Source organism: Cibotium barometz, chromosome 22 (assembly GCF_041138505.1).
Source record: "Cibotium barometz isolate CiBa-2024 chromosome 22, ASM4113850v1, whole genome shotgun sequence".
NCBI lineage: Eukaryota > Viridiplantae > Streptophyta > Polypodiopsida > Cyatheales > Cibotiaceae > Cibotium > Cibotium barometz.
This window is the reverse complement of record NC_141067.1, coordinates 49772955-49786654: the sequence shown is the minus strand read 5'-3', so window position 1 is coordinate 49786654 and position 13700 is coordinate 49772955. Positions and strand designations below refer to the sequence as shown.

The 13700-nt window shown below is 33.8% G+C and overlaps 1 protein-coding gene and 1 long non-coding RNA gene across 2 annotated transcripts in view; both read right to left on the bottom strand.

The window, feature by feature from the left end:
• Window positions 1-3569: 3569 nt before the first annotated feature.
• On the bottom strand, window positions 3570-4249 carry LOC147626685 (uncharacterized). Its single transcript, XR_015268688.1, has 3 exons — window positions 4207-4249; window positions 3937-4121; window positions 3570-3776 (listed from the first exon to the last, which is right to left on the bottom strand). It is a non-coding gene; the product is annotated as an uncharacterized LOC147626685 (long non-coding RNA).
• A 2298-nt stretch (window positions 4250-6547) lies between these two features.
• LOC147626684 (MADS-box transcription factor 23-like) overlaps window positions 6548-13700 on the bottom strand; it is a 40360-nt gene continuing 33207 nt past the window's right edge. Inside the window, exons 3-6 of the mRNA XM_086816855.1 lie at window positions 9286-9347; window positions 9066-9165; window positions 8902-8943; window positions 6548-6712 (exon numbers count right to left, since the gene is read on the bottom strand). Of these exons, the coding sequence (XP_086672981.1) occupies window positions 6548-6712; window positions 8902-8943; window positions 9066-9165; window positions 9286-9347 (369 nt within the window). The remainder of the gene's footprint in view (window positions 6713-8901; window positions 8944-9065; window positions 9166-9285; window positions 9348-13700) is intronic.

The window sequence follows — 13700 nt, the reverse complement described above, 5'->3', positions numbered from 1 at the left end:
ATAATACTTTGACATTGGCCAAACAATCTTTTGCAATATCCAAGCAATCCATTTTCACCCTCACACAAAAACTTGAAGAAACTTATTAACCCAAAGAATGATGGAGATTGAGAGGAGGTTGGATCTGGTGGGTAAATACTACCATCCAACCATAGGTCCATATTTTTCTTTCCTTCATTTCGAAGCTCAATAATGTGGACTTTGCATGCTGGCCTAGACCAATTTCTCTTACAGCAGCAAGGAACATAATCGGCTTCTACTTGGAAGTGAATGTCCACCTTTTTCTTCTTTTCTTTCACACGTTCCATTGCATTATTTTGTGCTTTAACAATACCAAAAAGCATCATGAACTCACACTTTAACCAAAAGAAACCAAAGATATTACACTTATCTCCCGTGAAGAAGATTGCTTCATTAAAACCAAAAAATAACATCACTATTAAATAATACCTCCTTGTCCCCATCAAACAAACTTGTTGGTATCCTGGATGCACCAAAATGTACACAATACTTGTAAACACAACCCTCACTTGAAAAAGGTAAGAAATGAGATTGTTATTCATGCACAAGCAGGTATGGCGCATGAAGAACAAATTCTTTTCCATCCTTTTTCAAAACTTACTACCTCAGTCTCTCCTCAAACCTTGATGTATGATGAATCAATGTTCCATTGAATGTGCCACGAACTTGGAGGTAGACAAGCACTCATGAGATGGAGAGGAAGACTGTGGCGTGAGAAAGACACGGGAGGCTATGAGCTTCCAAAATGGAAGGAATGTGAATGAGAAGATTCGAGCATGGCCTATTGAATATGGTAGGTTTATGATACTTAAGCTTTATCATAGCCCATGCTTTAGCCTCAGTAGCCATAGCTTTGGAATGGCTCCAAAGGCAAGAAAGCATGGGGTGTGGCTCCAAAGGCAAGAAAGCATGGGGTGTGTCAACACATCCATGCTTTCTTACCTTTGGAGCCAAGAGAAGCTATGGCTTCATAGGCCAAAGCATGATCTTTGATTTCCCCTCCACCATCTCTCTACATGTACAAGTTTAAATGTTGAGCCAAGGCCTCCATGTGACTGGCACACACCCCACCATGTGGTCCCACAATGAGCACATCATCATCATATCCATAACCTATGTCACTCCCTCTGGGGACCGTTTCTCACCGATTTCCCTCTCGGTGGAATAGCAAGACAGCAGTCTAAAGTAATAGACCAGTCAGGCAATAACATGGGAGGCAAGTAGCCACTCACCAAAGCTTCTCCGTCTCAACTGTTGCAACTTTAACAGATAGGTCTCCACGACCTCATTCACAAGACGGTCAAAATGCTTACCCAATATTTTTGACATAAAATAGTCATTTAAAAACAGGTCAAATACAATTTCTATAACGAACTCTCGTCTTTCCATATTGTTTCACATCAATCCTCATTTATTTCATATGTATTCCCATTCTCATCACATCATTTTCTATCTCATCACATCTTTTCTCATTTATCCGCATCAAATCTCATCCACTCGCATCTACCCATATCCACATCTCATCACATCATATGCATTCACATCATACATCAAATCTATCTCCATTTACATCACATCATATTCATTCATATCCATCACATTCAATCGTTCATATCCACCATATACATTATCATAACCATCCCATCACATACATTCTATCCACATTATATCACATCACTTCTATCCACATCATATCTCATTCATACACATCGCATCTCATTCATTCACATCCATCCAATTTTTCTCATGTATGACTACTCACATCTATCCATACATTCATATCTATCACTTCACAGCCACATATATTCATGTCACATCACATCTCTTTACATCACATCACATTCTTTCACATACATATCCACATCCATTCTTTCATACTCATTCACATCCATTCTTCACACATTCACATCCATTCTTTCACATACTCATTCACATCCATTCTTCACACATTCACATCCATTCTTCACATACACATTCACATATCCATTCTTCACATCCATTCTTTCATATACTCATTCACATCCATTCTTTCACATACTCATTCACATCCATTCTTCACACATTCACATCCATTCTTCACATACACATTCACATATCCATTCTTCACATACACATTCACATCCATTTTCATCACGTTCACATCCATTCTTTCACATACGCATTCACATCCATTTTCATCACATACACATTTATATCTATTCTTCACATACACATTCATATCCATTCTTTCACATTCTTTCACATCATCTCATCACCTCTATTCACATCACATCCATCCATTCATTCACATCTATCTGATTCACATCACATCTCTTCACATCTATTCACATCACATCGATCCATCCATTCATTCACATTTATCTGATTCATATCACATCTATTCACCTCACATCTCATCACCTCTATTCACATCTATTCATAGAATTTAAGAGAATTCTAATTTTGATATAAAAAATCTTTACGCATCTATTTATGCATAAAAATCAATTTTAATGAAAATAACACTTTTGAAATAAAAATAATTCTTTTATGCATCTTTTTATGCATAAAAATTAATTTTAATAAGAATAACACTTTTGAAATAAAAATAATTCCTTTATGCATCTTTCTATGCATAAAAATCAATTTTAATGAGAATAATACTTTTGAAATAATTCCTTTATGCATCTTTCTATGCATAAAAATTAATTTTAAAGAGAATAATACTTTTGAAATAAAAATAATTTCTTTATGCATCTTTTTATGCATAAAAATTAATTTTAATGAAAATAACACTTTTGAAATAAACATAATTCCTTTATGCATCTTTCTATGCATAAAAAAAATTAATATCAATGATATCCACCATGCATATTCATAGGTGAATATGTACATGGAGTAATCAGAATATTTCTTTTAGATGCAAAAATGGTGAGAATTACTCTTTGGAATACATAAAAACAAACTTTCTTTTCCACAAAATTCTGAAAAATTTTACCATAACAACCTTTGATGGTTAACTATTTCTCATTTTTATCATTCTTCAATTGACTTAAATTAACCCAAATTAGATTCATAGAAATCTAATCTACACAATTTTTTAAATTCAAGAGAGTAAACAATAAGAAGAGTTTAATTAATCTTTTAGTTAATCTTTCTAGGATTAAGAAAGACTGGAATGTAAAGAAAAGAAGGGGGTGGCCTTTTCATCAAGGCATAGCATTTGAATTTAATTCACTGCAAAACATAAAAATATGTGACTGACAAACAAGAATATGTAACTTAATTCATTTATATCAATTAAGACTCATCCAAAGAAAATTTCAAATTTATGCAAACAAAACAAAGATGAAATATTTAGTGTCTAACCTTGAATTCCTTTATTATTGACAAAACAATGATGCAATATTTAGTCTCTACCCAGCTTGAATCCCTCTATTATTAACAATATCATTTGATTAAGGCTTTCCTAGAAGTCTCTCAATGTCCTTGCATAAGGTATGATAAAGAAGAGGTTAGAAAAAAAGTAACTATATTGTATCTTACTCGCTAATTAATATGTGGGAACATGGAATCACCAAATAATCCATCACATCAAATAGAGGTAGTTAATAAAGCTTTAATAAGAGTAGTCACATACTAGAAGAATATCCTTCAAGAAGAATATTCTAGTCCATATTTACACATTTTGGACGCTTTCTGTGGCTTGGATGCATTACATCTATGAGAGGGATAGCATGTCGTATTACTCCACATTGGATGGAAACAACTCCAACCTAAAACCATGGAGATAATGGTGAAATATTAGAAACATGGTTCATTAGCTTTTTCGACTTGTGAGCATGGAAATAATGGAGATGTTTAGAAACATGGTTCATTACTATATTAGATTTTATTAATTAAAGTCTTCAAAATACAAGTAGAAGACATACGTACCCAAGATACAGAGAAGTCACAAATTTATCTTCTTAGGTTGATTTTGGAGATTCTTGGGTTGATTTAGCAACTTCTATTTCTATAGAGTGGGTGGAGGATAAGTTGTCACTTGAACACTCTTGGATGGTATGAGTGCTCAAACCCAATAAGGGAACATTGTCCCTTATAGAAATAGCCTTGGAAAGCTACATATGTCAATAGAACGTTCATAAGATCACCTAAGTTTCTTCATCACACAACTTTGTTAAACAGTGAATCATAACTTCTTACCTCTAGTTTGAGAAGATTGTTTTCTTCTTGAAGAAGGACTTCCTACAATCAAAAATTCAAAAACAAAAATGCAACACACTACACAAATTACTTTCAAGATTTTTAACAAAATCCACATCTTTACTAAATTTCAAGATCTTCAACAAATTCTACATGATGTTGAAGCTCTCACAACCAACCACATTGATCACCCACTCATGTCACTCAAGTCACACATTCAAATCATGTTCATTATGAAAAATTATTAGAATCCCATGCACTTTCCTAAAATCTCATCCACTTCATACCTCTAATGCATGCCTAGTCGTGCGCTCACTGTCTTGCCACAATAGTTTGGTATTGGGAACATTAAAAGTATTATAGGTATCATTTTCTCACATAGATAAAGCAAAATAGAAATGTAATACACAAACTTATTTGAGACAAGAGCTAGTGAGGGTATGGTTTACTCAAAAAATTATGGTGCATATAGAGTTTTTAGTGGGTATGCTATGGCACATCAGTCTATAGTATGATAACTCCTCATAAGGTAGTAATTGGTTGTTGTCATGATTCTAGCCACTTTGCAAGGTAATGCCTTAGGTGGGTATCAAACTACTCTAAGAACTACAAGAGATAAGCTAATGACAAGTGTTTCTATGTTCATGTCTATGGGTGGCATTCTAAGGGCATGCTAGTCCTTAGCTTAAAACTCAAAGTTGTTTTCCAACACTAGAATATTAGGGCCCCTATATGCTACAATATAGAGTAAGTATTCCTAAACATGTTGTAAAATCAAATTAAGCCTAAGAACCAAGAACCTTAGAGCATCTAGAAGCTATACTCTTAAAATGATTGTAATCAAAGACCAAGGATGTTTTTTTATAATTATTAACAATATATTGGTTTTTAAAAAAACTAGCTTTAGGTCCAAGATCCCCTCATAGTTGCCATTTTTCACCACCCATAGTAGGCACCTTTTATTCACTTGTCGGCGATGTCATTGAGGAAAACATTATCAGGTTTGAACTAAGGACCTCCTAGTCTTAGGCATATACCTTCACAACTTGGGCTATCACCTAATTGGCCACATAGTAGTCTTTTAGAAAAAAATTTACCTAAATGATGCTTGTGAAAAATATGGCTTGGAAAATAGGTCTATAAGGAAAGTCTATAAATCGGGATGACATGGATCTTCTTACAGATTCCCCCTAAAAGAAAATGAGATGGATACGACTTAATATAAGTTTTTTATATTTTATATTTTTGACACTCATACCACATGAGAAAAGAATATGTAACACAATTCATCTTTATGGCTATATGTACAAATAAGAAGTCTCTCACTAAAAATAGACATCTAAAAAGAATATGCAACACAATTCATCTTAATGGCTATATGTACAAATAAGAAGTCTCTCACTAAAAAGAGACATCTTACTAAGATGTCTATTTCTAGGAATGTAACATAGTTGGACCTAAGGTTGTTTTGGAAAATTTTTATATAATATTTTTAGATACTATTTATTTCACTCATGATAAATTTATAGTCCCTAAAAACATCATCTTTTAACCCATTTCATTCCCTCAATGGCATATGTTACACATGATGGTCAAGTGTTATTTACCATGCAATATTCAAGTTAGAAGAATATTGAAAGAAAGGAGCTTCTAGATTACCCTTGGATTAATCTAATTAGACTTGGATTAGCCTAGATTAGGATGATTAGCCTAGGTTTAGAGAAAGAAGAGAGAAATTGTCTTGTATTATGTTGGTTATCAAAAGGTACCTCAAATATGGCATATTTGACATATATGCACGACCACCCTTTTCACACTATCATAAGTATTGTCCATGGGAATGGTCCATTGTCCTTGGGCCCATTATTCATATAAGACAATTTCACTTAACCATCCCCACCCAAAAGGTTTCATCCTCGAAACCATTGATATGTACAACCACAATCCACATGCATGGAGTATATGTTAATGGACTCATGTCAAATATGAAGCTCATGCTCACATAATATATGGGAAGCCCAAATTGCATGTATATGGATATAAAATAGTTAATAAACCCTCAAAAAACAGGCCATAACATCTACTCCATAATGGCGTGAAAACCTTGAGTAGCTTCCAAACATTATGCATCGATCCAATTTCCAAGGGTGTAGGGATGCTCACGGTGAATTTACGTGAATTTCCAAGGGTGTAGGGATGTTCACGGTGAATTTACGTGAATTTCCAGTAAGTTATCTAACTATTCTTGACCCTCCTTGGAGTTCCGAAATGCATCCAATAACCCTTAAAATACTTTCAATGTACAGGAGGATTTCCAAAAAGCTTCTTTCTTAGGTAGCCCTCACCATTTGACCAAGTACTCCACTAATGTACAGTTGCGAAAAACTCTTTCTCTTGTACCCAAAATTGCTTCCGACACATACTCAATCATCCCCTGCTTATTCACTAGAGATGATTCATCTTCCAAGGTAATATTTGAGTATGACACATGAAACACATCATGAATCTGTGAGGTTAATGGAAGTGCCAATTGATAAGCAATTTCACCAACACGCCTCACCACCTTGTATGGCCTATAGTAACGATGAGCTAACTTGGTATTTGTGTTGTCCTTGAGAGAACCATATCTTGTTTTGGGAATCCTCAAGAATACCTAATCACCCTTGATGAAATCCGATGGCCTCCGATGAGCATTTAGCATAATAATTCACTCTTTCTTGAGCTTGCTTCATATTAGCTTTTCATTGTTGCAAGAGTGCATCCAACTTTTCCATCTCCTCTTTTGCATTATGATTCACCCCCTCTTGCTTTCTAACCATCATTGACATATTCAGTTTATACCCATAGAGTGCCTCAAAAGGTGACATGCCAAAGCTCTCATGATGCATACTAGTATGATATCCTCAAAATGAACTCATAATCTTCACATCCTAATCACACTAACAATTTGTTAGGACACTCCATGCAACTTGAAAACATGATCCAAAAACTATTTTACAACCATGGATGCTGAAAATTTTACCTCAAAAGAAATAAAATGAGCCACTTTTGTCAAAAGCGATCTACGAGGAGGATGCAAAGCTAAAGTACATGACTGTAGAGAGAGTAGGTACTTTCCTGTTAGCATTGAGATTGGAGATTCAAGTTGCAAAAGAGACGATGACATCCTTGCCTCCAAAGATTCTATTGAGAAATCCAACCTTGTAGTGAAAATATCAACACAACCAGGCACTTTGGAGATGATTGGAGGGGGTTCAGATGAACTGGATTCTATCTTAGCATGACAAGGCTCATTTAAAGGTTTATGTAGAGTATTAATCAAATCTTACTCATGATTAGCATCTTAGTTAGCACTTAATTAGGCCACATTGTGCACTCTCTTCTCAAAAAAACCCTAAGAAGAAAACACACAGCCATTTTTTGCCTAATTGTAGCCCGAACAAACTTTCAAACATGAAGAGAAGACATTATGGAATAAGCTTGAGAGGTTATGAAAGGTTTATGAAGTTTGAACCTCATGATTTTCTAGATATTTTTTTCTCAATCGTTGGCGGCAACCTGTGCGAGTTCGCCATGAGGAAGAAGGAGTGTCTAGATGTCACTTTCCACCATTATACTATCCAATCAATGTTAAATCCCTTCCACAAGTCATGAAAAGCTCTAATGGTAGATATTTGGCTCCAATAGATGAGAAGATGCACGTAGTTGTCGAGCGCCCTCACGGGTAGAAATCCTCAACGAAGGTTACCAAAGCTAGTCTCATTGTGAAGCTTATTACTCGCAAGTCAAAGCTCTAAGATATGGCAAGCTGTTAACTAGAGATTTAAGCCTTGTATCACTCAAAAATCAAGCAAGAAATAAGAGGAAAGGGAAAAAACATCTTTGGATTAGCATTAATCTTGATTAGTAAACTTTTTTCCAATTTTGGTCCTGGGATTTGAAATTAGGAGCGATTTGAAATTAGGCACCATGTCCCTCTTCTTAATCAAGAAAATAAAAAAATCCAAGAATTTCTCAAATTTTCTTGAAACCAAGAAGCAAGTGGATCAAAAACTAAGCTCTTATACCAATGAAAGAAAAGAGCTTCTCGATTAGCCTTGGATTAACCTAATTATCCTAGATTAGGATGATTAGCCTAGGTTTAGAGAGAGAAGAGAGCAATAGACTTATATTATGTTGGTTATCAACAAAAGGTATCCCAAATATAGCCTATTTGACATATCTACATGACCACCCCTTTCACACTATCACGCAATAGACTTATATGATGTTGGTTATCAACAAAAGGTATCCCAAATATAGCCTATTTGACATATCTACATGACCACCCCTTTCACACTATCACAAGTGTTGTCCATGGACATGGTCCATTGACCTTGGGTCCATTATTCATTATATGAGACCATTTCACTTTACTACAAATAGAGGCCTTAAAATTTTAATCTTGTTATATTTTGTAGACTCTTATTATACCTGTTATTTTGTTGTAAATCTGGTGGCTCATATTATGTCTATTATAATAGTATACAATTAATACTAACTTGTTTCTATTATAGATTTATTCATGAAAATTCTATTTGCTAAATTTATAATTTTATTTAAACAAAAAAATATTTAAAATGTTTAAATATTAAATAAAACATATCAAAGATTCAAAATGATATTCGTTATCTCATTATTATTTATAAATCTTACCCTTTCACAAAGTTCTTGAGCTTCATCTTGTAATAGTTGCACCTACATCATTGAACATAGAAAAATTTAACGTTAAGAAAATAATGATATTTTTACCATATTGAATAATATTTTCACATACCATTCAAAGATAAAACTTGTAATAAAATGTAATCAACACTTACCATTCTTTCTCTTATCTTGTTAAGTGCAATGACCATTCTATTTTCAATATCTTCAATCTCACGAAGATTCAAGGGCATGAGACTCTCACCCAACATGTAGCTGTAAAAGTTTTTAGAGGAGGTGTCACATGATTTTAAGAAAAGTATCACATGAAAAATTATATGCAATGTATATCCGTTTTAGCACTATTTAGTAAACTTTTAGATATACTAAGAGTACCTTTGTAGATTCTTTAAGTGGTCTATTTTCTCCCTTGTTGTAAGAGCTTTGCACCTCCAATACTATTTTAACAACCATTACAAATAAATGAAGATAAAAAAGTTATTTAAACAAGAAAGAAAAAAAATATATTGTGTGACTTTAGATATGTAAACATAGTTCTTAATGATCTACTACATGTTAAAAACAAGAGGGTTTCTTAATGGTGGACAAACAAATTAAGAAATAAGGATAGATTAACACTCACATAGAGTAACTCACACAAAGTGTTGATTAGCAATAAGAATAATGAGACTAGCCATAATGAATGCGACTAAGCACTATGAGTAACTCATAAAGACAAGAGAAACTTAATTGAGAAAGGAAGCAATTTTTTTTTACAAAATCTAACCAAAGTTTACATGGTTTAGATCTAAGAGGAGTCCACACTCTCTCTCTTGTGTAGGAGAGAAACACCAAATCAAAGAAATATTGAAAGCTTCATTTGATTAGTAAAATGATTATATCCTTGGTTAGATCCCATAGTTGCTATTTATACTTCCTACCTTTATATACTACCACATATTGATGCACCCCATACTTGGGCAACTCCCCCCAAGCCCATGGCCTTGACCCCACTATTATAGATGGTCCATAAGAACTTTCTTATAAACCATCCCCACCTACGGGTTTCATCTGTGAAACCTTGCATCGATTAGATAATCCACATGGGTAGGATCTCCAATCATAAGTGCTTGGGTACCAATCATCCAAAGGTGAATGAATGAATGTCATATTAAATCCAATTGTGAGAGCATCATTATACTTTTCAAGCATGGTTGTAAATGATCTCCAATAGCTATAAACTTCATCATTTTTCCTAAAAACAACCCAAAACTTACTCTCCAAGAAAGTACATCAAATTTGCTACCTTAGCAATGCAAGTATCTTCATTCTCAAGTGGTATGAATCTCTCTAACAATGATTTATAGAAATTTCTAGCAAGTTGAATCAATGTTGTTCCCCTACATTTACCTCACCAAATGCATCCAAAATTTTCTCACATGACCTTCTAAAACTATGGCGGGATTCCATGACGCTTCTTCACTACGTAAACCCTTCTATTTGATGAGGTATTCCACAGTGTGTAGCACCCTTTCTCTAGTACCCTTATAAGTGGGCTATTTCTTGTACAATACTTAATCTAATATTAAATGCATAAAGTTCATTCACAATTGAGACAACCATGTTGATAGTGTCATCCTTAGTCTTACATGACTTGAAGTGTTCTTTATGCCACTTCTCACCACATTTATAGCAAAGACCTTTGTTCCTCAACTCATTGTTGTGGCCACTGTCAAAAGTTCCTCAACTCATTGTTGTGGCCACTGTCAAAAGTTCCTCCATGTTTCTATGTTGGTAAGATCAATGCTAATAAAAACATTATAAAGCCCTTTGGCAACCAATACAATGGGTAGTTAGTTCTCTTAATCTTATTCCTAATGGTGGAAATCATCCTAAATACATAGTTCAAACCATTTTATTTTGCAATTAATGAATCTATAACACAAAATGCAAATCATCCTAAATACATAGTTCAAACCATTTTATTTTGCAATTAATGAATCTATAACACAAAATGCAAATATCCCAACCTACAAGTATTGGCAATGCCCATTTAATGAATTGATAGTGAAGAGACATGCAAATTGTATGTGAAAATGACACAATGTATTGTAGAAATGTTACTAGCAAGGATGCAAAAGTAGATAACAATGATGACAATGATACCAAAGAAGTTAATGATGAGATCAAACATGCAATGTCAATGATGACAAAGAAGTGATGATGAGACAACCTTTTTACACTTATGGAATATGCACACCATGTCGGAACAAAAAATTTATGTCGTTACACTACTTGAAACCTAAAATTCAATAAAGACAATTCAAACGAACACTCCCCTAGGATGTTTGTTGAAACATTATAGCATGCAAATAGGTCATGAAATCTGACAAAAATGGCTTGAAAGTTTTAAAAATCATGTTACTTTATTAACCAATAAATTTATTAACTTATATGATATACCTTCTCCACCTCAAATGATAGCTCAATCTAAGACAATTAGAAGAGCATCTTGAGAAGGTGATAATGAGAGAAAATGAGAAAGGTGAGAGCCAAAAGCACCTACTCAGAGGATAGCTCAATTTAAGACAATCAAAAGAGAATCTTGAGAAGGTGATAATCAGATAAAACGAGAAAGGTAAGATCCAAGAGCACTTACTCTAATATCAACTATTATGCAATGCCCAATCATCATGTGAATGATTCGCTAATTCCCTATTTTTAGCACTTGGTGCTAATGAATTAGCTATAGTCATGGTTGACTCTTTCTTCTTCTCCATCTCAAACCTTTTTTTCTATATATATTAATATAACAAGTTGGATTTTGACAATAGTTGAATTTTCCTTTCTTCTTAGGATTATCACCCGGGCCCTTCTTGCCATCCTTGCCAGAAGACTAGGTTGATTCCTACTTTAGCTTATAACCACCTTGAGAGAAGGCTTTACCTTTACCTTTAAAACAGGCACTCCTATACTAATTTTCTTTTATCGATATTTATCTTCTTACAACAATACTGCAACCAACTCATCAAACATAGGAGAATTTTGGTTACCCTTTATCATAAGAAGATTTGTGGATGAAAAATCTTGGTGTGAATTTGATAAACCCTACACCAATCTCTCTCAGTTCTTTAATACTTGTGAGAAGCTCATATATCAAGTCTCCTTTATTAATATTATTGCACTCTAACTGCATGCTTGCGTAAGAAGGCTAGCTGGAGGCGTGGCTCATTACGCACCTAGTAAAGGAAAGCAAGCACATCCCCCAACGTACTTGGTAGCTTTACATCAGTAAATATAAGGAGTAATGGTTAATTTCATGGAAATTTCAAGCAATGTATGTGCATATGTTAGTCGTAACCTCTTTGGAGATGCCTATTATTTTATTTTGGGATGTTGTATTCTTACATGCTCCCTTTTATATCATCTACAAAGATTAATGTGTTTAATCAAGCTGTGTGAGTTATTACGCTGTCTGCCAAAATTAATGTGCTTAATCAATCTATGTGCACTAGTCTGATATGGTCATGATTAATGTGTTTAATCAGATGTGTGCACTGACCATTACTATTTTGGATGTAGGCGAAGAATGAGTGGTGGATTATGTGTTAATCGTGGGTGAAACATGTGTTGGACCACTATGAGATATTTTGGAAGACATGTGAACACCTTTTATGATTTCATATTTAGGCATCTATATCTTGGTAAGGCTAAGATCGTATACCTTTGTACATACCAAATAGTACTTTATACTTTTGGTAGGCCCAATACTTTATATTAATACTTACTATCTTTTAGTAGAGCTTGCATACTCATAAACTTAAACGCACTTACTTGTGCTTTATTTTTGGAATTATCTTTTTAAAAATTAAGCACTTTTTCTAATACATATAAATAAAGAAAAGCTCTTGCTTGTGCTCCGTTTTTGAAATTAGCTTTTTGGAAAGTAAGCGCTTTTTCTAATACATATAAATAAAGAAAAGTACTTGCTTGTGCTCTGTTTTTAGAATTATCTTTTTGGAAAGTAAGCACTTTTTCTAATATATATAAATATGGGAGACTTGTTTTACAAGGATCACACTCTAATGAGGAGGGATTCAATCCACTCTTGTGTTGACGGTGACTTCTACTCCATTCTCCATGTTTTTCTTTGTTTGTTCAATTTGGTTTATTAAGGTTTATGCAAATATATGTTCTAATGTAATTTTTGTGTTGAGGAATTAGAGTCTCCTTCTCTAAGTGACTTAGAGGTCATGATAGTGGTATCAAAGATTTGGCGGCCACTTAAGGAGAAAGACTTTTGAAGAAAAAGTTAAAAAAATCGAGGTTTATGCAATTTTATTTGGTGCAAGGAAGGCCAAACATTTAATTTTTACAATATCTAAAGCTTTTAAAAATCAAGGAGGAATATTACGAAAGAGGAAAGGCCTTCAAAAAGCTACAACAAGGGTACAAGTACTTGGACAAAGAGAGGACATCATCAAAGATCCAAAGGATAAAGAGAACTAACTATGAGGTCAACAAAAAAATCCTATGAAAATTTTATGGAAAAAATATTATGATTTCAAAAGAATAAACATGAGAAATTCTAAAAGAATATTTTTTCATGGTTATTATCTCAATATAGTGTACACAGTTTTTTTCATGCTTTGGATTAGAACATAGTTTACACAAATTATTGTTTCTTTCTTTTAAAACACTTCAATTATTGTCTTTGGTGTGGTATAAGCTATAAAAACATCTGGACATCATTAAGGATAAAGCGAAGAAGGCTGTAAAACCTCTAGGCAAAAGCTTGGATGGTTTATGGG